The 25,333-nt window shown below is 40.3% G+C and overlaps 1 protein-coding gene across 1 annotated transcript; it reads right to left on the reverse strand.

Moving 5' to 3' along the window:
- Positions 1–208: 208 nt before the first annotated feature.
- Positions 209–23,507, reverse strand: vtg3 (vitellogenin 3, phosvitinless; the record flags this gene model as incomplete). Its single annotated transcript, XM_084066013.1, has 25 exons — positions 209–316; positions 445–586; positions 1,981–2,129; positions 2,715–2,924; positions 3,469–3,599; positions 4,114–4,279; positions 4,444–4,579; positions 4,917–5,102; positions 5,374–5,461; positions 5,593–5,782; positions 6,998–7,117; positions 7,284–7,385; positions 7,502–7,626; positions 7,742–7,839; positions 8,833–9,050; positions 9,512–9,730; positions 16,656–16,781; positions 16,906–17,071; positions 17,888–18,045; positions 19,906–20,059; positions 20,160–20,308; positions 20,534–20,695; positions 20,901–21,152; positions 21,808–21,965; positions 23,468–23,507. 25 exons carry the CDS (start codon positions 23,505–23,507, stop codon positions 209–211), a joined length of 3,753 nt encoding a protein of 1,250 aa, XP_083922139.1.
- Between the last annotated feature and the right edge of the window lie 1,826 nt (positions 23,508–25,333).

The following is a 25,333-nucleotide window of genomic DNA, read 5'->3' on the forward strand; positions in this document are numbered from 1 at the left end:
CGCCTGCGACGTGTGTGGCAAATTTGAAGTCGGACGGTCAAACGGTTCTCGAGATACCGGATTACAGACGTACATACGTACAGAGATTCCCTGCATTTATTGTAAGATTAATTTGTATTATTAAGAAACACAACACAGACAAAAAACAGAAGTTATAGTGAATATAGTTACACCCAATCAAGCAAAGTTATATGTATCTCACTTGTCTTTATGGACACCCAGTGCCATCCAATGTTGTGTTAGTGGGGTACTGCTGAACATCCTGGAAGTTGGCAACTGCTAATGGCATGGGCACAGCCTGGCGCTGCAGTGTATACTAATGACAAGACACATGCAAATGACAGGGGGAAAAATGTAAATACTGCCGTCACGATCAATTCGATGCCAAGCATGGATTCATGATTTATGCATAAAAATTGAGAATATACTGTGCTCCACCCGCACCTCTGGTAATTTGATCTTCACATCTATGCTGTCTGCCGAGGAGGAAGCCACAACTTGTGCAGAAACCTCCTGCTTGGCGTTTCTGCCATGTTGCTGGTAAAAGCCAAGGAAGTATGCCATGCCTGGGATGTATTGTTCAATTCTGGGGAAAGGCAGAAAGCTCATTTAGCCATAAAATGTGTGCGCATTTTCTGTCATGAATGTTAACGCTGAGTGCGCTTTCTCTCTCTCTCTGTAACACGCTGTGTGTGTGTGTGTGTGTGTGTGTGTGTGTGTGTGTGTGTGTGTGTGTGTGTGTGTGTGTGTGTGTGCGCGTGTGCGTGTGTGTGTACTTTACTGGGGCCAAAAGTCCCCAAAAGTATAGTAGAATTTGAGAGAAATAGACATACATGGTTCCTGCTGGTTCTCACAGGAGAAATGGTTGTTATGGTTAGAAAATATGTGGGGAGTTAGGCTTACAATTAGGAAATGATTCAGGTTGGTTCAGGATGAGACATTTCGAGGTTACGTTTTTGGGTTGGGGTTAGAATTACGCCTGATTTATACTTAGTTAGTATAACTTAGATAGTTGCGTGCGGGTGTCACGTTGCACACCGAAAATAGTGGATCTACAAGCTCTGTGACACGTGGTAAGTTTGTAGATCCGCTATCTTCGGCTTTAGGGTTAGGTGTTAACAATGGCAATACATTGCAAAAATGGCATTCATTAGTCATCCTAAAATGTTGATGTCCTCACAAGTATAGTAATACAAATGTGTGCGTGTGTGCGTGCGTGCGTGCGTGTGTCTGTGCGTGCGTGCGTGCGTGCGTGCGCGTGCATATAAAAGTTCTGCTTCCCCTCTCCCATCTCTTCTTCTGTCTATGTCTTCATTGCCATCACAATACGATTCAATCCCCCAGAACTTTATATCCCTCCCACCTTTTCCTTCCTCCTCGTCTGCTTTCTCACCATTCCTCCTCCTCCTCTTCCGGCTTGTTGTGACACTGTCACCCGGTGCCATTACATACTTACATACCGGTAGACGTCATCCTTCATCTGTCTGCTTGTCACTCTTCTCCCGAACACCCTCCTCCTCCCTCTCCTCCTCCTTAACCACGTAAGCCTATATACTTTGTCGTACGAAGTAGGCTACATACACAACGTGATGTGACACGTTCATTAGGCCATGGATGTGATGTGACAATAACAGCAAAAATAGATGTTTTTTTCCTTTTTTATGTTTTGAAATATCAAAGATAGCTGATGCCATGCTTTGCAAGCTTGTTTGCCGATAATGACATGCCGAAATAGGGACGCCAGGTTGAAAGTGGTTACTCCACCATCACAACACAATCACCCAGAATGACGTGCGTCGTGCGTGTATACGTACGTTCCACATCCTTCCTCCTTCCTGCCAGCCGCAATTTCCTAAATCCTACTTCCTCCTCACTGTCCTCCCATGCATGGTTCCTACTTCTTCACCCTTTCTCTTCCCCCATTTCACCTCTCTTCAGAATAAAATCACCCAGAACAACTCTGCCCCTCCTCTACTGTACCTTCTGCCCATGTCCTCCATGGTCTCTGGGATCCTGGCCCAGTGGACAGTGGCCTGGAGCGTTGGCTTGGAGCCTGGCAGGTGTGCAGCCCTGGCAGCTTTCATGGACATTTCGTAGGTCTGGCACTCGGCTCCCCATTTCATGTGGGCCTGTTGGACACACAAGAGAACATCATGGATGAGAGCCTGCGTGAAGAGTTTGTGAATTAACTACTCTCACCCTGGTGACCCTGTTTTGGGCATGTCATTATAAGGCGAATAAAAACATCGTATTTAAGACAGCAAAAATAGCAGCTTGAGCTTGTAGATCTGCATTTTTTTTGCAATTCTAGGCCATTCGTTTGACGAGGCACTGTATAGGGTGGTGGTTAAATTAAATTCATTTGACTTTCTTATTGTCAGCATAGCTTATACTATGAAACTTCCAAGACCAGAAAATGCATTTAGCATACTTACACATTATGGTCTGTCTTGCTGAAACTAATATAGCTCATATCCCAAAGCAACAGTATAGCTCTGGGACATGTTTTACTTTTAACACATATTTGGTCAATAATGAAGTTTATTGACTTTCGGAATATGAACCATATTAGTTTTGGCAAGACTCTCTTATCCTTCTCCTTTCAGAAGGACCCTCATGGGCTTGTGATCAGCTGTAGTTTGTACGGTTTACTGATAAAATTGAGCGCTAATCTAAATAAAGAATTCCAAACACACATGTCCTTTATTATTTACCATTACTTTAGCGCGGCATGTATCCACTGTTGCATCAGTGCACATCTTCCAGTTTGACTCATCTGCCACCTGGGAGGTGATCAGCTGAACGTTGTCCACCAGAGCCTCGGGCATATAGTAGACCACTGTGTTATATCCATCAGGCTTCGCGTTGCCACTCAACGCCAGGGCTTTAATGTTGAACACAGCTTCAGGTGTTGACTGCATGCCCTTTGATGGAGTATGAAATATAAAACAGGTCACTGAGTTTTTGTGGTGTGGTCCTGGTATAGTATTAATGTTTTGGTTATTCATCATAACTTTGCTTCGGAACTGGAGTAAATTGACTGGAGTGACATCTGGCATAATAGTTCAACTTTGCTGCGGCAATGACCCAGTATAATTGGAATATGTGTCCGGACAATTAAACTGCTTGGTTGAAACTGCCTTCGTCTCAGAAAAATAATTCTCCCCTTGTAATATTGTTGACAAAGGCGTTCAAGCTTTTTCTTGGTGTCTGTACTTGTTGCCAGACATAACATCTAAAGTAAAACCCCAGCTGACAGGTCATTCTTTGCGAAGCATTTTAAAGGAATAATTTACTTCTTCTTTTATGTCTTGTTGGCCTCTGCTGCTTGTGAGGTTGCTAGATGAGACACTTAACTTCCTCGTGGCTTCCTGTGAACCAGTGGTGGTAAAAGTACACAAACATTGATTGGTTGAGGTTGAAAAGGTGTGCTGGTGATAATAGCCATGCAAGTGCAGCCAAGTATACCTGGGAAAGCCTCTTCAGTGTTTTCAGCAGTTGGTGCGTACTGAGCATACTCACTGGATGTGTGTTGTTTGGTCCAGCGTAAGCAGCGTTTGCCTCAATGTGGATTTTGTCAACAGGTTTGATTGCATGGGCTGATGTTTGAAAGAGGATGGAACAAGTTAAGAAGAGAAGAGGAGTCTGGTTTGACACATACTGTACAGTATGGGACAGTATTCGTGCTCTGCTGCTGAGCCACAGTGCAAATTGTATTTATGGACAGTCGGACACTAATGATGTATTTGTGTTTGTTTCATTGGATTTCATATGTACTGTACAGTAGCTCTCTTGTCTCTCACATTGTGCATTAAATGGTCAATGGACTGCATTTATATAGCGTCTTTTATAGTATTCCCGACAACTCAAATGCATTTTAACAATGTACTTCACATTTATCCATTCATAACGACAGCAACGGCTGAACACCGTTACACATTATGTGCTACAGTGAGCCGGGAATCGAACCAGGAACCTTCAGATTCCAAGACGGCCTTTATACCTCCTGAACCACTGCTGCCAACATTCACTGTTATTTCACTTTGCTGTGTGTATATTGTCTTGGTTATACCAACCTTGACACCAAGATTGCTCAGACTTATCTATTCATACCTGGAACAAGTTTAAACGCAGCATGTGTGTATCCCAGGAAGTAGTACAGGGGGTACTCCTCGTAAAGGTCTCGCTTGAGCTCAGACTCCACACAGATGCCTGCACCGTAGAGGTCACTCTCAGCACACATCTTGGTATGTGGGTGCCAGGGAAGTGATGTAACAATCTGATGGATGAAAAACACCAGGGTATACTGTGTGTTCTCACATTCCTCACATTTCCCCAAAACAAATCAATATTTGCAGCCCTAGATGAGATTTGTCTTTTCTATTATTTTTTTAAATGCCCAAGGACAGGTTGATAAGCTGAAGTATAGGCGTAATGGTATACCGTTTCTGACTCGGATGTCACAACTGCAGGGACCGCTTGAGTGACCTCAGCAACCTTAGTGTCAATGGCATTGTACATCATTGGGGTTATTTTGGCCATATCTTCAATGTTCCTAGAGACTGCAAACACATCGGAGCTGAGGGGTGGAAAGAGAAGGCAGCAAGTTGATATGTTGGCTGTTTTTTAGTTTTCTTGCTTAGCACTGCATACCATAATGAACCATACTGTACCATAAATAAACAATTTAAATGTATATTTTAGATTGGCTATTTTCTGTCCATTTATTTTTTTACACCATTTCACTGTATAGGGCAGGCGCAGAGGCTATGGCTATTGGGTCTTTTGGCATGTACAAGTTTGGGAACCGCCTTGTTGGTATCTGTTATTTTAAGAGTAAGTTTAAGATTTGCATTTAATAAGTAAACTATGTAATATAGCCTAAAACTATATAAAAAACCTGTTGCACATCATACCTGAGTGAGAAGAGCTCAATTTCTTTTTTGCAAGGGGGAAAGTCAAGTTCAAACTTATTTTCTTTAATGTTGATCTTGGTTGCAAACTTCCATGGAACAGCGACTGGCAATTTACTCTTCAACTCTGTGCCACACTGGAAGAGCTCTGTGTTGATTCCATGGAACACCCACATATCATGAGTGGAACTGTAAAGAAAAGTGGATGTATGTTTTGTTTCAAGTATGTTGGCTTGTATTAACAGAACATTAAAGAGAGACGTAAAAGTGAGGTCAGAGAAGAAGACAGCACAGGTCAGGTCCTCAGGCATAAATCCATACCAGGATGTTGCAGCTATATGTGTTTGGTATATTTAACCGTTAATGAAATAAAACTATTACCCTACAGGTATAGCCGCTAGCTTGCTACACAAAACATACAAATTACACATTACATACAAAGAACATTGAATATAATTACCCGATGAAACCATCTGTCTCCAAATAAATTTCAGAAGCCATAAGCTGACCCAGATTCTCAGTCAGTGGAGGATTGATTGTGGCCTTGGCTATACACAAACAGATGAAACAGTCAATATCGGTCCAGGTCAGATTAAATCAGTAATCACCCAAATCAGTCAATATTGCTTCTACAATATCTTTGGGGATATGTATCTTTTCTTAGAATTTGAAGCATTACCTTTGACTGTGATGGCATTGACAGCTCCCAAGTATTTGCTGATCTCCAGTGGGAAACCCAGGGTGGTGGCTTGGATATATCGAGTCTCCATGATCAGCAATGCCTTGGTTTTGTGCCACAAAATGCCCCTCTGTAGGTCATCTATCATACCCCACACAGGGCTTCCTTTGGCTGCAGAAGGACTGATAGCCTGCAAATAGTTGTACAATGAATGACAGGATAATTGTATGTGACATTACAGTATGTAGCCTAATGCACATAACTTCTATTGACTCTCCTCACCTTTTTTAGGATCCACTGACTTCAGGTTGCTAGCTCTGGCAACCACAGGCTACAGTTATCATTTGTCAAATATGCCCTAATATTTCACAAATGTAAGATTGTCCACTATGTACTGTACCTATGTCTTTGGTCATGTTCTGCACTTTGCATGAATGTGTATTACTGTTCGTAAAATTGTAAATGTCTTAATGTTTTGCAAGAATTAACTTTGCGTGTTGTCCATTGTACTGCGTGACTGACTGAAGGCCAAATGTAAACATTTTTAACAATTAGGCCAGATACAAATTGACCTTTCAGAACTGACCTCACTATAGAAAGGGACCATTATTAGTGTCTGGTTGTTTATTAATACATGATATAGCCTACTTATCCTCTCTCCTCTCTGGGACGAGTTCCTATCAGAGCTGCCAGATTTCACGAGAGAAATAAGAAACCATTGTCTATGAAAACAAGCCTAAAAGATGCAACTATACAGCAAATATATATATTTTTTAAAAAAAGGCTACAGAGTAGCCTTTTTAAAATATGTGTGCTTACTGATTTCCTCAATTGTGAGGGAATATTGGACATCTCTAATATCCAATATGGGGATTGGGGGTACACATTGGAAACATTGGGGAAAAAAACTAAAAAACAAACAAACAACGCAACTTGCAACTACCGATATTTACAAGTGATGATCTTCCAGGAAGCTAGTATAGCTTTTACTTTGCTGGAGTACTTCCAATTTGCAATACTTTTACCTCTACTCCACTACAGTACATGACAAATGTTGAAATGTTATATATAAATATACTTTGGCAATTTGTAAATAGCTGATCTACAAGGTCACAACATGTGAGCTTGTAGATCTGCTATTTTCAAAGGATTATTATACATTTGAAAACTTGTGAAATGGGACTTCTGCTGATGCCAATACTTTTGTACTTTTACTCAAGTAGAATTTGAATACCAAACTTGTACTTGTAACAGACTATTTGTTCAATAAGGTGTTGATACTTTTACTTAAGTAAAAAATGTGAGTACTTCTTCCATCACTGGTTCCAAATCTCAATACAAAAAAATAATAACAGGGATATGAGTACAGTCTCAGATCCATTGTGAGAGGAAACCTTTGTCTCACCTTAAAGACATTATTAATGGCCTCTTTGTTCAAATCAGCAAAGAACATCTCTTGTCCAGAGGCCCGTACAAAGGCGGACAGGAGAAGCTTGTCTTCCGGCAACTTTTCCCATTCTTGCAGCTGAAAATGGCACAACTTCATCAGTCACCCAAACAAAAACGATCAACTCTTCAATCAAATTTTTGTTCTATAAAGCAAATAAGTTTTCCTGATAGATGTCTTTCTTGCTTTGAAGATTTGCAGTACTTGAAAGCTGAAAAATATGTTTTTTGTAGAATAGACTTACCACATGGAGAAGAGCTTTGAAGTCAGAGAAGCTGAGATCTCCTTGGAATCCAGGCATGAGGGCATCAAACAGCTCTTTGATTCCTTCAGCACGGATACCAAACTTTAAAATTAATGGGAAATTGATAAGTCATATGTCACAGATGGTAGACACATTAACTTAGACGTAACTTACATAATGTTACTGTAAATTATTATGGTTACTGAGCTCCACTGTACCTCCAAAAGCTGCAAAATTCTTCCAATAAAATGGAATTTTCCTTTCATCATGATCTCTGTTGGTAAGATGCTTGTAGCACTCCTCAACATGAAGATCTCTGTGGCTGTGCCAACTAAGAAGTTGTCTTGATTGAAAAAGACATTTAAATGGTCATAAAATGACTGAATGAAATTCTGAAAGTGAATTTAACTTGTATAGCATATTATGCTCTGCTCTATGGTTCATTCATTTGAACAGACCGTTAAACCAATCCAGACGAACAGCTTTGCTGTACCGATAGCTGAGACGGCCAAATTTATGGGCCAGGATCTTCACAGCTACATTGCAGGCTGTTGAGCTGAGGGCAAAAAGAAAAGTCAATGACAACAATGTGTAGCCAGACAGTAACTGTCATCGTCTGCTCTTCTTCCCGCTCCAGCCATCCTTCCTCATCAGCTCCTGGCTACTCTGGCCATGTTCTCCAGCCAGTGGAAACGTATTCCTGGACATCTCTGCCTCTCTCTCTCTGCCTCTGTTCTCTCTCTCTCTCTCTCTCTCTCTCTCTCTCTCTCTCTCTCTCTCTCTTTCAGCCACTCGCACATTCCTGTCCACCTGTTTTTTTTTTAGACATCACAATTACATTTATAATACTTTGTCTAAAAGGTCCGTCCAAAAAAGTCCTTGCGGCCTTGTTCCCAAGACCTCAGTTCATTCCCTCTAACCTAGTGGTTCTCAAACCTTTAATTTTGAGAATGTACAAATGGAAGCAGTTTGCATGGTTCCATGTGTACACACTCAGAGTTACAGACCTGTAAGGATCCATTTGGAACACTGAGGGTCCCTGGACCCCACTTTGTGAACCGTAGCTCTAACCTATCCTGTTGCCCATTATGTTCACCAGTGTCTATTTATGTGTGTTTGTGTTTCTGTTCCTTTTCAGTCTGTTGTGTTCGATAGGTGTGCAGTGGCGTCAGTTCAGCAAAAGCTAAGGTATGGGGTTAGGGTTGCCAACTTCCAGAGATTAAAATAAGGGACATCTATCCTGGGTGCGTGGCAAACCCCCCAAAACCCCCGAAATGCATATAAAACTATGCATTATACTTATAACACGATACTAACACAACGGTCTTACACCTGCATTAGGCTACTATTCATGTTTTTTGTTTAAAAAAATCCTATGTCCAGTGTTTTGATTCTTGTCTATCCCTGGGCTTTGATTTTCTCCTATTCCTCCTGGTTTTGGTTGCATTTGAACGGCTCTGCCTCTGCTTCTCGTTTTGCGTTTGGGTCCAATTCTCCTGATTCGCACTGTGATTTCTTTTTTAAATATCAGTTGTATTTTCAAGCTTACAGGAAGTGATTGTCGGGAGTGCTTGATCGCGCAAAGCCCCTCATGAGAGAATACGCAAAACTAGCAACATGGTGGTTTTTCTCCTCCAGTAAGAATGCAGTCACTGTGGATACCAGGGCCAATGGGGGCTTGGTCTCAAACAGGATCATGAATGCAAGCATGCGTATCTCAGCAGGAAGCTCAGTCTGCACAAACAGGCTCAAGGTAATGTCCTGGACCTAGAAACAAACAAGAGCACAGTAATGAGAAGAAATCCAGCACAACTATGGTTGATTGTGCAGCCAGCAATAAGATGAAATATGCATTAAATATCATTCTATTTAGAATAATGTCCTCATGGTGGGGTGGCCCTTTAGCCCTTTGGTCCTTTGGTCCGCACATTATAACTGGATTTTATATATGTGTCAGTTGAAACTTTCAAGTTGTCAGTATCTTTGCATCAACTCCAACTCCTTTTATATACTGTAAGTTTAGTGCACTTGGAGTCTTATGCTCAAGTGGACAACATTTTCAGTGACTAAAGAACTTTTTCCTAGTATCTTTCACACATTCTAATCAATTGATTGGGACAATTGATACTCTAGTAGTGATCCTGCACCATCCCTGTGCATGCATGCACCTGATTGAAATAAAACGAATGATGGTATTGAAGTTGAGGATTACAGTTTAGTGTTCTTACATTGTGAGGGTCTCTAGCAGCTACAAGCCTCATAGCCTGCACAGCAGCACTCAGCACGCGGGGAGGGAGTTCCACAGGGGAGGCAGCCACTCCAGGGAGGAAGCGCATGATGGTCTTAATGCTGCCTGGGTGACCTGCATTCCCTATGGCTTTGAGAGCAAGGACCATGTGCTCCTCTGAGCGGTTCTTCAGACCATCCATGGCCATGTCCAACAGAGGCTACATGCACAATAGCATGGACAGTAAGCAAAGAATAACAATTAAATTAGTCACTGTTACACTTTCATTTTGGCTGATGCTGTCATCCAGATAGAACCACTTGAACCCAAGCATCCCTATTCTAGAGCTAACATTCAGTGAAAATAGCAGATCTACAAGCTGTGCTGTGGTCCCTTGTGTAGATCGGCAATTTTCGGCAGAAAAGTAGAAGAAATGTAGAGGGAAATATCATATATCATATATCACACTTGAGGAACCGAATATAATATGGCACCAACATTTTAGGCCCATATTTTGTAATTATATTATTATTCTATAATTTATTGAATTCTATAGGATTTACATTTACTTTAGGACTTATTTTATGCAATACATGCATATAAATATAGACTATTATGTAGCTTGTAAGAGTTCACAGAACTTCCCACACTTTTGAGTTTGAGAGAAATTGTTCTTTAAACCTGTATGGTTGAAACATGCACATACTCTATTACACTCTAAAAATACGATGCAATCGTTATGTTAAAATTCCAAATAAAACTGACACTAAACAAGAAAGGACTATTCCCTCCAGTGGAGGGGCTTTAATCAGAGAACTACCTGAAACGGAGACGGAGTAATATAGAGACACACGGGCGGAAACGGAAGGCCTACAAATTCACGCCCACTTTTGAGACAGTGCCGCTACTCGGGGTCCGTTAGAAGGATGAACTGCAGCTCTCAATGCATTCCCTATGAGAGGACATGAGAGTTAGCCTACTTTTCAAATATTCCTACATTAACTGGAGACGATATTGATTTAAATAAAAATATGTTTCCAAATGTATGGAGTGTCTTTGTCAACATATCTTCTTGTTTTCTCAATAGATGGAGTGTTTCACATTTAATTTGCCAGTCGGATGGGTTACCCATAATGTTAACAGAGTGGAGAGGAGCTGACAGACAGATAACCTGTCGCTCTTCCGTGACGTGTCTGTCGTTAATCATTACAAGCGGCGCCGGTTTTGAATAGACGATTCTCCGTGTATGTGGTGAATGATGTGAACATGGCTTGTTATATGAATTCTCTACCTGCCGCGGAGCTCCGACGGTACAAAGAGAAATTACAACTAGTAGGTTTAGCGTGTTGTCCTTACGACTTGCCTAAAAGTAGCTGGGGAAATGACCCAACTAAATGGCCAGACGTGACATATCCCGACATCGTCAATTATCTAGTGGATTCTCCAGGTTTGTATTAATAGCCTATTGGAAGACTGCCATAGATAAAATATAAAGCGCTCACCTTGCCACGGATGTTCACTCACCATTCGGAACATGTGTGCACTGTATTGGTCCGTATTTCTCAACGAATAAGTGTTTTAATCCAGTCTGTGCCTGAACCCCGTTCAATTTCCTCTTATGCATTGAGTGTAATACCAGCTTTCACCTGATGCGCTCCGCCAGTACACTCATTACGGAATACAGGGAACTTCCGACACAGACGGGATTAAAACACATATTTATTGAGAAATACTGATTAATGCAGTGCACACAGGTTCCGAATGGTGAGTGAACATCCGCGGCTACAAGGTTGGAACTTTATATTTTGCATTTGTCCATGTGCGGAGAAGTACAGGCTTTAGAGGAGGATTTTCAGTGACTATAACGACATTGCGATCAAGACTGTCATGTGATGAATGTATTTTAGAAAAAAGATACATACTAGGCACTGTGCGTGTATATTCACATATCATGCCTAGGAATTCATCTATTTTATTGCAGTTTTCATACAATGTATTTATTTCAATTTAGGGAGCTGCATCAATAGGAATAATATAATAAATGACTGATTGCAGTGTAATCCTATGTAATCCTGTGCTCCTCAGGTGATTGTGTCTGACTTCTTGATATTGTAAATCTAAACTGCCATAAATCCAGTTGTAGTGTTTCCTTTAACATTTGAATACTTTTTCCACTTGTGGAGTTCCCAAACTTCTTCTGAATGGTTTCAGGGGTCTATACAACCCACACAATGAAGAACCATCGATCCCTGGATGCTCATATCTTCTTCACAAGTGGATGGGTGCAGCCAATACTTCATTTGGAACCAGAGGGATTGAATCACATCATTCTTAAGGCCAAGGTTAAGCCTTCCTGGAAGGTAACCGAGGCATATCATAATGCCTGGGTTTCTGTCAGCATGGATGGGAGCATAATTGTTGCTCATTGCATCACAGCATGACGCGTTGTCAGCTTGTAGATCGGCTATTTTCAGTGAATGTTCTCCCCGGATGGTGGCTAAAGACGTGGCTAGCCTGCGGACTGAGACCGGCTAATTTGCATATCCTCGTGAATATAAATTAGCCATGCGGTCTTCTGCGGACGGACAATGGGGGTATTTTGTTATACTTTATTGGAGTATTTTCAGTACTTTTACTTCTACTCCACTACATCTCAGAGGCAAATATTATACTTTTACTCCACTACAATTATTTGAAAACTTTAGTTAAAATGACAAGTTACTTTATAGATTTGGATTATTATTATAGAACACACATTAACCACTTCAGCAGTAGTAGATGAATGGAGCAGTAAAGGAGAAAGGTGCCAGTCTGTGTTACTCAGTTCACACCATACACTGTTATTACACTGGGCGCTCGTCGTAGTCGCTCAAGCCGTCGCTGTGAATGTCGCATCTTTCGGAATATATTGGGATGAATGCGTGACGTATTATAATGCGACAGAAAAAAATCAAGACCTCCGATGCTAGCGGTTTTGATACACTGATGGAGTATATTATAGTATATTGTGGGTAGTATATCGAGATGACAGATATGGGACATTAAAAAGGACAAATTAAACAAATGGGACAGTTTATTAGAACACAAAAAAAATCGCTACAGCTTCAGTAGTTAACCAGTGAAATGACGGTATTTTACAATGCCTCTCATAGAGATTGCATTGAGAGCTGCAGTTCATTGTTCTAACGGACCCCGAGTAGCGGCACTGTCTCAAAAGTGGGCGTGAATTTGTAGGCCTTCCGTTTCCGCCCGTGTGTCTCTATGGGACACAGAGGACCAGAGAACTCCTTAGCAATGTTGCCATGTCTGCTTATTATAAGCAACTTTGGGCTTGTTTTTCTGTAAAGTTGCTTGCAAATATTGGTAGTTGTGGTTTGCGTTTTTTTGGGCTGGTTTCTAACGTGAATTAGCTTATTTGGGCTTGTTTCTTAAATGTTGTTCAACCCATGTGGTTCTCAAACATGTTCATGTCAATGACCACCAAATGGTAATTATCCACGCATCCCCATCTGAAAACATTTTGTGCCAGGGACAGCCATACCAGATTTGTGCTAAAATGTTTTTAGAATATTTCAATTTTATTTTAAATGTATCTCTAGATCTTTAAAGGAGACACACCATGAATTTCACTTTTTTTTATTTTTTTTTAATTTTTTTGGCTCCCCAGTGTCTCTTGTACCCCAAAAAATATTTTCTTTTAACATTCAGTCATTCATTCTCATTTCAGAGATTTTCAGAATGGGCGTGTCTGAACAGGCCATCTCAGAATGGCAAGTTTGCTTACCTCACCAAACTTTCTGCCCATGTATTTTGACAGACAGAATTGCTCAGTACCGCAGTACAGCACCCCCCTAGCCAACAGGACGTTTTGGTATTGCAGCTGAAAGTGCTTTATAAGCTTGAGAGAATTGACTTGGGATGAGTATATCTGAGTGTTGATTTAGGCTCAAACCTTTTGAAAATGGTTTGAGGGACATACACCATATGATATTAAATATCAAATATGTTTTTTAAATTCATGGTGTGTCTCCTTTAAAGAAAAGATCTACAAGCTCACAACGCGTCGCAAATAGCCGATGTGTATAGGCTATAATAGTAGGTTTAAAGTGCTCAAACTCTTTTGGGGCTTGTTTTCATAGACCGTTGGCTTCTCTCACAAAATCTGGCAACGCTGCTCCTCGGTCAGAATCACGCCACTTTGAAAATATCATCCCTTGCTGAGTGAAATTAATGCAACCTTCAGCGATTATAGCAGGACAAAGCCAAGGACCACTGGCCAAGAGGTGACTTTAATATTTCTTGTGTCTTCAAGTATATTTCTATTAACTTTTGGTGGAGAAGGCATTAGGCTAGCTAACATTCTTTTTTTTTTTTTTTTTACTAGGTAGGCCTAATTTTGTTTTCGCTGGATGCCACATTATCCTCTCCCACTGAACAGGTCTGGCCAGGCGGAAAGTCAGTTGTTTAATTTGCTCGAGCAAAGTTACTACAAGGAACATTATTGCCTTGACTTGATAAAGTATTTTATGACATTCATTATTTATGATAATGTAGGCCTGCTGCTTGTGCTGCTCAAAACTCGGTTCGGAGCCGCTCCGAACGACACGTGTGTCACTGTGTGTGTGTTTTCAGCTAAGTGCTGCTGAGTTCAGTACAATTGTCACTAAAGACGTGCTGCATGGTGTCATCATATTCCTGGATGGACTAGATCAGTGATTCTCTAAGTATTTTGATTTCAAGAACCCCCATAACTGAGTGTACAAAATACAAATGGAACCAAATGGACACTTTTATTTCCATATGTACACACTCAGAGTTACAGACCTGTAAGGGTCCATTTAGAACCCCCTCCAAAAAAAGTAATTGATAGAATAATTGGTACAAAAATAATGAATAGTTGTAGCCCTACTTGTTTTTGTGTTTTCTTCTTAACTAGGCCTACTTAACCACATGAACCTAATGTCCTTATTCTGGGCATGGGTTTCCGGAAGTCCATTTCAGGCACCGGGCCTGAAATCTTTACCGCCGAGCCAAAAATAATCTGGTGAAAATGATGCAATGTTGCAATGCACACACAAAGGCTCAGGAATGTTTTTAATAAATACAAATAGCCGCCCATATTACAGTAAAGGCATCTGCTATTATATTTATTTTTTGTAATTTCCAATATATTATGTAGCCTATAGGATTATATTCATAATATTGTTCATATCATTTCCGCAATTGAGTTTGACGAAAGCACTGTGGTAACCGTTCCTCGCCCCAAATCACACTCGCCTCCATTTGTATCGCGGACGGAGGCCAACGTTAGACACGGGGCGAACGTGTTTTGGGACGAGCGTTCTTCCCACTAAACAAAACAAACGAGCAGATGCTTGCACGTGCAGCGACACATACACACACACACACACACACACACACACACACACACACACACACACACACACACAGTTGAATTGACAGTTATTGCGCTCCCAGTTACAAAAGTTACAAAACAAAACTACATCGAAGTTTATCTTCTGTCGCTGAGTCGTGGTATTTGCAACATGATCCATCCAACGTTATGAAGTTTACGTTCGCCAAGCGACAATAACAGAACATAATTAGGCTTTATTTGACTAAAGAACAGTGAACTCAACTGACTGATGTGATGGATAGAATCCCGCCCCTCCGCCCCCAGGAATTGTGTGGAAAATCAATGTGAGTGGAAATGGTCAATGTATGTTGCAAATGCAATGTCAGCTGTCTTTAACGTACCTGTAACATGTAGCCAAACCGAACCCAATAATAGTAACGTTAGCCTAGCTTGTAGCAACATGCATGAACACAGCATGCGTGCGTGCGTGTGTGTGTGTGTGTGTGTGTGTGTGTGTGTGTGTGTGTGTTTGGTGGTGGTGGTGGTGGGGGGGGGGGTCTTGTCTTGTTAGGATGTTACTTGATCAGTATATAGTTCTACACCAGGGGTCTTCAACGTTTTTCAGGCCAAGGACCCCCCTTAGCTGTCAGAGAGATGAAGCAGGGACCCCCCACTACATATTGTATAACTATTGCAGATTAAACTTTTTCATAGATAGCTTCATAGACTTATTTCACAGCACTATCATCAGTGATGTGTAAATTCATGATGTTTGTTTGTTTACACATTATATTTTCTATTATGTTGATTTTCAGAAATGTACCTCAACTTAGTAATTTGTAAACTTGACCTTTGGCTCTGTACTTGGTTCACTCTTTTTTCCCTGTACACCAATTCTCTTTGCCGAAAATAGGGAGCTTGTAGATCTGCTATTTTTGGCAAATGTTCCCTTCAGAATAAGGATGCTAGGGTTCAAGTGGTTAATGTAAAATAAAATAAATACACACAAATACACACTTTCACCCAAACATTTGGTGGCCCTCCTATTGTAAATCTAAGGACCGCCGAGGGGTCCCGGACCCCCAGTTGAAGACCCATGTTCTATAACCAGGTGTTGGCTGTGTACTGGGATCAGTGTGGGTTGGTTCTACATTATTATCAGGTTGTCAGGCTGTACTGGGATCAGTTGGTAGAACTGGACATTGGTTCTATAACCAGGTGTTTAGTGTTGGGTTGGTTGTACTGGGATCATTGTGGCAAAATGGCAAGTTTGCATGGAATGGAGTAGACTAAAAGATTTATCATTGACTAAAACTAGACTAAAATGTAAACCGTTTTTGTTGACTGAAACTAAACTAAATAGTAAATACTTAATGTTTTGTTGGACTAAGTTAAAGACTAAAATGCTCGACTTTTAGTCCTCTAAAACTTGACTAAATAAAAACAGGTTGAGGTTGACTAAATATGATGAAAACTAACAAGGGCGATTGAAACTGGATTTACATTTTAAAATGTCTGATAAAATCTAACACTGGTACAGTGGTACAAAGCTTAACACAATGTTGAATAAATGTGACTAACAATAGCATAATGCAGTTGTGTTTTCCATCATCACATAAACTCATTAATATTTTGAGGGGAAAAAATAAGAATTCATTAATTCTATTAATAAAGAATTTTATTCAATTTCTATTCAATTTTTTTTTTGCGCGCACGCCTATGCATAGCTAAAGATTGCACAGGTAAGCCACATCGTTATTAGACCCTGTGAAGTTTTTTGTTTAATTACCTGGACAGGGGCCGATGGGCACGGTGCAGAATAGGCACAGAGTTTGTTCACCAGAGAGCCATATGAAAGCACCACAGTTTGCCATAGATATTGATGGGACCTACTGAAGGGCATGGCCAGGATGTCCTAAAGAAAAACAAAGACATTTTTCTGTTAAAACTATTTTGTCACTTCTTTCTATCTGTGAAGAAGTATGGCAATATCATGGTAACATGTTTCTACACTGTGCACATTTTTTCTTAGAGCTCACTTTAGCCATCTCAACCAAGTCGGGGACAGCCTGAAGATGGTTAAACGATAGCAGAAGAGTTTGTCCAGCCTCAGTGGGTGTCAAGTCTCCAGCCTTGAACCTCAGCTCCAGGAACTTCAGGATTCTGGCGTCGTTGACCTCAACGATCATGTCTAGAAACCAGCGCCTAACCACAGGTAAAAGGTAATGCCATGGATTGTATAGAAATGCATGGCTTTAACTCTTGAGGATATGCATATTTACAAACCCAACAAAAGAGAAAGCAATGTCAAAAAGACAAACAAGTCAAATGCTTTTTGCTGTACAGTATATTACTTCTGTACATTGTAAAATGTATGGGTAATTAATTGATTGGTATATTACTCCTGTACGTTGTGAAATAGCCTAGTGTAGTAGTTAAACTCATTGATTGGTTCAATGTGCACACCATGAGCAATGAAAGCATCCCTTAGTAGTCACCCAATTGGCATTATGATTTAAATGTTAAGAGGACATTAATTAACTTTAATGTAGTGAGCTGATTTTCTCCCTGAACTCAAGAAGATAAGACTGGCCAATTAGCACAATTGAATGGCTCATTATCGGCTCAAAGCCAAGTGAAAGTAGCTTAGAGTGATTGCACTGGGACACTACGCTTCCTTGCATCCCACAATGTACAGTACTGCAGTCAGTGATAAACATTTTATAGTGCTTTGAAAGTGTCTTTGTTTTCACTGCTATTTTTGGCAAAGAGATTTGGTGCAGATTGAAAAAAGAACCTACCAAGTACAGTGCAACTCGGGTCCGTTTTACGTGGTTAAACAGAAGTTGATACATTTAAGATATTGATAAATTTCAAATATTATAAGTGATTCTGCGGCACCCCTGGACTTGCGTCATGGCACCTGCTTTGAGAAACCCTGTCTAGGTATTGTTCTATTGTGATCTTAATTTGAGGATGAAACATTTTGTTCTCACCACAGCATATCACCTGAAAGCTCACCTGTGTTCATCATGTCCTGCCAGCTGCCTCCACATGGCCTCCAGGCCTTCAGAGGGGACCACGCGTAGGAGCTGATACACTTTAATGGTGTCCTCAGTTGTTGCACTGTCAACCTGGTAAATATTGGCTTCAGCCAGACGCTTGATCATTTCTACAGCCTGTGGGAAGAAATATGACACTTTATTTATTTTTTGACAAATAGGTCTAACACCATTTATTCTCACAATCTGTGTGTGTGTGTGTGTGTGTGTGTGTGTGTGTGTGTGTGTGTGTGTGTGTGTGTGTGTGTGTGTGTGTGTGTGTGTGTGTGTGTGTGTCTGTGTGTGTGTGTGTGTGCGTGCGTGCGTGCGTGCGTGCGTGAGCGTGAGAGATAAAGTAAAGTAGTCCAAAAAAAATCCAACAACACATTGGCATTGTACAATCTTGCTAACATAATATTTACTAGTAACGAGTTATCCATTACAATATGGAAAAAGCTAAACAGATGGGCTCAGTGTTAACTGCATGGCTAGCAGGCATGGCAGCTGTAAAGAACATATTTTTTGATAAATCAAAGGGGTGTGATTATGTTTGGAGTACACATAGTAGTTTGACTAAAATAAAATCAATTCTCTAGGGCCATGAAGAGATGTGGACTTATGGATACAATGATGAAAGAAGCAAGAAGATAATCAAGGTAAGAACCTATAGCCTTTCACACTGAAGCAACAACCTGGATAAAACCAATGTGTTTTCTGTTGGTGTAAACTGGTCAACACGGGTTGTCCGACTCTGGTCTGAGTTTTACACACAGGTCCGACACCACTTAGCTGTGTTCATTTATACTCTGTCACAGGCTGGAAACAACCGATTTACTGTAACAAGCTAATATTAACAAACGAGTAATGGTGTGGATTTCGCCCTGGGTTTCAAACTGCCACAACACAATGGCTGGTTTCCTGTGTAGTTTGAGGTGTTCAGTAGTTTGTCGTCAGTTCTGGAGTGATGTGTTAAACCAAATCACCGGTCATACTGACTGTCTAGTGTAATGTACCATTACCAGTTGTGGCCACAGTGGTTGTTGTTCTGCTTTGGGTCAAATGTCTGTGGACTATTTGTTGTGTGAATGATACTTTGGCATAAATGTTTCTTGTGGTCCTGAATTAAAGCAGCTGATAGGTCATTACCATCATCATGCTTTTGTTGACTGATTGTAGAACAGGATAGATTAGAGGCTTACTGTGTGTGTGTGTGTGTGTGTGTGTGTGTGTGTGTGTGTGTGTGTGTGTGTGTGTGTGTGTGTGTGTGTGTGTGTGTGTGTGTGTGTGTGTGTGTGTGTGTGTGTGTGTGTGTGTGTGTGTGTGTGTGTGTGTGAGAGACACACTGTGTGTTGTGAGCCATGCCCTCTTGCCATATGCTCTAATGAATTTGCATACTACAGCAATAGATTAATATAGAAATGCAGACCATTAACCTTGGTGTTAGTGTGCTTGTCCCAACATGGCCGTTTTCATTATTTTTCATGCTATAAATTGAGATTGATCTTCTGAGATTGCCCAGCCCTGGTTCTCTATAATTGCTAGCGCTGGGTGATGAGGACGGAATCAAATTTCACAACATTTTTACGATATTGTGCTGATATCCTATTGTGATATCAATATTATTTTTAATGTTTCAAACATTTTCAAAAATAGAGAAAATATTGTACCCTGTGAGCTAGTCAAAGGCTATTTGAACTATTCTTAATATATTACGATATTATGATATCCCAAATCCCAAACGATAGTGTCATATCACAATATTGGTACGTATTTCACAAATTCACGTATATCAATATATTGCCCAGCCCTAATATGTCCTGCTTCATTGTTTGTGTGTGGCTAGCCTCATTAGTTGAAAGTATTTTTGGCATGGTTTTTAATTCTGCACTCCAGATCCTTCAACATGCTTCCACTTTATTGTTATTTTGAGCTGAAGGAGGACTTGAGCTCCTTACTCAGCAATTGCTATTGTAAACAAAGCCAAAATACCATCAGTACCTTAAGTGCAGGGTCTGCTAGATTCTGCATCACAATGGGGATATTTGCATCATTGCTGATGAACTTGTACACCAGGTTGCCCTTGTTCTCCAGTGCAGTACCAACGTTGGGTTTACCAACGGTGTCAGTCACACCAAGCAGCACCATCTCCTTCCTGTGAGATAAGCACATGAACCACACACAGTTGCCATTTTGTAGAAAACCATAAAGAGCAATGGAAAGAATACTATATGCACACATTGTGTTTGTCCTACGTTGCTTGCATCTTGAAGGTGCCACCCTTCACGTTGAAGGGGGTGAAGTGCTGTTGCTCCAGGGCGTTCGCCTTGGTGATAAGTCCTCCCTCTGCTGTTGGTTTGACTGTGTAGATATATCTCACAGTGGAAATTACTGATTCACCTCTCTGTTATGGGAGACATAAGCAACAAGGACAATTGACTCTTTCCTTTTTGCTCATTCACAGAATCATGCCTGATTTATAACGTTGTTGCGCATCATGTCGTGCACCGAAAGTAGACAATCTGTAGGCTCACACACTTGTAGATGGGCTGTTTCCTGTGTGTGACACAGGCGCACATCAGGGTTCAGACATACTACAGTATAACTGTAATGGGTGAAATAGACTGACCTCGCTGGATATTTTGTCGACTACTGCATTGGCCATTCCTCTGTAGATTGCCGCCTTCTTGTCGCACTTACTGACATCGACAACTTGAGTGATGGTCATGTCCTTTGTTGCCATGTCGTCCTCAACTATGTAGTTACTCTGGCATATTCCATGGATGCTAATCTGCAGGCACAGACATAGTCTACTTTTTCCTCAGATACAGGGTTAGGGTTATACTGATACATACATATACAGTATACATATGCAGAAGCTAGTATAATAGACATTGCATCTTTTGTTATATTGTATTTGGAATTTTTTGTTATATCTATAAAAGGGCCCATTTAATTTAACTTTAAGCCAATTGTGACCTCATCATACACTGTACCTCCTCCAACTCGTAGACTCTTTGGGTGGTCTTGACAGTGACTTGGAAGAAGCCCAGTATGCCTCTCACAATGTTGACAATGGTGTCAGAGACGTCAGCAGGAGCACGGATGTTGTCGACGTGTCCGTTGCCATACTGGAACACGAAGGGCTTGACAAGCTGGGCAGCCAGGCGTTTGGTGAGCTTTGGAGAGGCCTCAAAGGCATTCTTCTTAGGGAAGCCATTGAACTCCTCGAAGGCTACATCTGAAACCTTTGAAACGGGGAATATAATTTAAAAAACAATATATATATATATATATGTATATATATATAAACAACAGAGGTGTTTAAAAGAAGATCTACTGTAGTTGGAAACACATTCTAAATACTAAATCAAATCACCAGGCCCATGTAAACTCAATATTCTCCAAGTAAAAAAAAAACAGCTCATAAAAGTATTTAGTATATTCGGCATGTACTGGCAAAAAACGTTTCTAGCACTGAATTTGAAAAGTTAGCTTTATTACTTTGAATGCTATTGCTTTAGTATGATGAAACTTAGTGAGGAACCTCCCATTTGAAGCATGAAAGTTGGTGCAGTTAGTAGTTAGAGATTAGAGATGTGGGCTAGAAGGTACTAATACAAATCCCCAGACCAACTTGCGTGTTTGCCCCAATTTAAATATCCCTGAAGTAAAAGTATTCAGTAAGTAACAGATTCAGCAAAAGTATTCAGTAAGTAACAGATTCAGCAAAAGTATTCAGTAAAACAGAACAGATTCAGCAAAGGTTTTCCGTATTCCTCCTGTGCTCGCCGTAAATCTGTCAGTGACAGCTTACTTTTCGAACACTTTGAAATGTTAATTTCAATGTTATTACTTTGAAAGCTGTTACTTTAGTATGATGAATCATAGGGAAGATCCTACCTGAAGCATGAAGGTTTGTGCAGAGCCAGAGACACCAATGATCTTGACCTTGCACATCAATCTCACTCCTGACTCTGCATGGTTTGGCGTGCCTCGTCCAATATTCACTGCTCCCTCATATTTGTACTCGTAGGTTTTCTGATGGTTCAGGCCTAGGTCTGAAATTCATTCACACAGTGCTGAATCATGATTTATCAGTTGACTTCATAACAGATATAAATGTTTTCCACAAGAGAAATCGGGTTTGTAACCAAAAGAAACAAAATGACTAAAATAGAAACGCCACATCACATAACATGTAAACATGTAACAGTGAATTATAGTGAAGTGAAACCCTAGCTTTTTCACATGAAACAAGACAGGGTCTAATAATGGCATGGCTTCCGTAAAGTAAAAGTAGCAATATCATACTATAAAAATATGTAAAGTAAATAAGTAAAAAGTATTGGCAGAAATAGCTGATCTAAAGTGCGTACCAAAAAACCCTGAAGGGGGCGTCAACAAGTGTCATTTGGTAGCGCGGACATCTTGGTGGGGTATAAACAGGTTGACTTAACATTGACCCCCACCAGTATGTCTGCAGCTACTATGCCACGGCCCCCGTGGTGACGACACGTTGGCAAGCACTATATGCTCACAATGCATCATCTTTTAAAAACGAATTCCCCCCCTATTTAACATGGGGATAACACAATTATCACGTTGTTGACCCCAATTAAATAAAATAATATATAAAACATGTGATCTGTCCAAAGGATTGTGAGATTAAAGGAGTAGTTCACCCACAAAATTACTTATTTATTACACACCCCGTACATAAAGCCTTGAATTCATGGTGTCATCAAGTTATTGGCTCAGGAATGCGACAAAAACTATCATCTCCATGAATGTAAGGCTTCATGGGGGTGTGTAATTGAAGAAATAGAAAATAAGAAAACCTTTGGGTGAACTACTCCTTTAACCCCAGACAGACTCACAGACGGACTTACAGACCCTCTTCTAGATGGCTTGGCCACTAGGAGCCATACTATAAAAGATGCCTTTCTTTGTATATTACAAGGTAGAAGTACAGAGACAAAAGCATCATCTACTGTATGTACAAATAAAGCAAACACACTGCAGTGACTTACTGTGGTTCAGGTCAGTGAATTATTATGATGAAAGCAAACTCACCATAACGGATGCTCTCACATGCTTCAAAAGGAAAGAAAGAAAATAAATTGCAATTATCATTTTAGAATGTTGGTTATTTGCGAGTGAAGTAAATCATGGTCAGAGTACAATAGTGCACAAAAAAAACTATGTTTTAATCCTGACGTACAGATTACAGATTCTCTTATTGGTTTTCTTGAACCGTCATAAACTCGCTACCCATAAATGATAATCTAAAACTGCAATTACAAAAATACTTGTAGCTCTACGATGAAACATACTGTAGAGATACTTTAATAAAAGGTCAGGTATAATGATAAAAAAAAACAGGAAGGGAGGTGAAAACTGTGGGATTTTATAAACTAATCCTCTGAAGTCTTTTGCAATTTTACATAAATAATATACACCAAAAGGGCATATAGAAACATCTCCTATTAGAACAAACAAGATTTTAATGACAATGACAATAATGTGAATAAGTATTCATGTAACAGCAGTAACAACTTACTAGCCAGGGCCACAAGGCAACACAGTAGTAACCCCCGCATGGTAAAATCCAGGAGTGGGGGCCTGTCATTCAAAAGGTTGCTTTTATATACAGGACCACCATTGTAACCGGTGTGTAAACCTTGTATGTCCAAAAGCCTTACTTTTAAGGAAATGGAGACAAGAACCTGTGTTCCAATGGATCAAATGTAGATATTTACTCACAAGCTCTTGATAATACTTTTCATTGGTGTAATATTTAAAATTGCCACAGCCACTTAACCACTTTCACTTTTAAAACTTCACTTGCAAAATGTTTCAAAAATAGCAGATCTACAAGCTCAAAATGCGCCACAAACGCAACACATTGTGAGCTTGCAGATCATCGGCTATTTCTACTACTTTTTTGCAAGTAAGGGCATTCATTTATGAAACAAGATAATAAGTAGAAATATGGAGATACAAGGTTTCTACCTGACAGTGATGATTTGTTATCAATGAGGAAATTGAGCTGCATGGGCTGCAGACAGTTTTGGCCTAGACATAAAGTAAACACAATGGGGACAAAGGTATGTAGGCAAGTATCCCCGTCAAGGCCATTCTGACCAGTGACATTGTCGGTACGACATCAGTGACATGTGCTGGATATAGTGAAAATTAAATAGTCAAATATAAACTAAACCAAAACGGTTACTTTTTACAAAATGGAAAAAAGAACTTGTGTTCCAATGGATCCGATGTACAAGCTCTTAAGACTTTTCATTCGCTAAATATTTATACAATCCACAGACAGATCTAACCACTTTCAACCTGACATCCCTATTTTGGGCATGGCAATATAGGCAATCTTTCAAAAATGGATTAAAAAAAGCAGATCTACAAGCTCACATAATGACACATCGCAATGCATTGTTCATTTGTAGATCGGTTATTATTGCTACTTTAGCATGACACTGTCATATAACGAAGTATAAGATAGTAGGACATTGAGATGAAATATGGAGTTACATGGTTTCTGCCCCCAGCAACGATGACCTACTTAGATACTTGATTACAGAGATTTATATAGAAATTGATGGCATTTTTAAACGTGCTAACACATGTTGTATTAGAAAAGTTATTTTATTTAAGGAATTTCTGCTTAGTTGTACACAGGTTCTAGGCAATTCTCCTGGAATAAACCTAGGGGATATAAAGCTTGATTGACTTCAGTCACTACAGATAAAGCAAGAGTTGTGTGGAAAATCTTTATTTATTATTTTAATTGGTCACAAAACCGAGTAAACAGATTCTTCACGGTTTAATGGACCATTGCACACGGTGGGCTGTTCTCCGTGCCGATCGTTTCCCCATGCGAGGTTCAGTCAGGTGGAGTGAAGGAACGTAATGTGCTAGAAAGCTGTGCCTGTGTCCCCTGGCAGTGCCGCTAAGCCTCGCTTCCAGGCCACGACACAGTCAAAAAGTGAGGTGAATTGTCCCTCTTCATGCGAGATTCTTTTTTCAGCCTCCAGTGCCCACTAAAGATAAAGAACCCAGAGGGCCAGAGAGAAGGAGACGGCAATTTTGAAACATGGGGGCAGAAGGGTGATGACATCAGGAAGCAATCAGCCGTGTATGAGTGCCTATTCTTACTGCTTACTGTCTTTCTGGGTTACTTACTGATTGCATGAGGCACCAGTCCCTTGTGTGATTATACTTATGAGCCGGCTCTCTCGACGTTCATACATCTTTCATTTTTAGGCCTCATTTTACTTAATTTTCCTCTACGCTTATTTTTTGTTTCAGCATCAACTAATAATGGGGTGTTTTATTCTTGCACTTTCAGCTTCACTGGTGTGTCAATGTTTTTGTTTTTTGTAATGACCACAAGGAATTTAGACATTGTATT

This window comes from Gymnoscopelus microlampas (genome assembly GCF_963454915.1).
Source record: "Gymnoscopelus microlampas genome assembly, chromosome: 9".
Classification (NCBI taxonomy): Eukaryota; Metazoa; Chordata; class Actinopteri; order Myctophiformes; family Myctophidae; genus Gymnoscopelus; species Gymnoscopelus microlampas.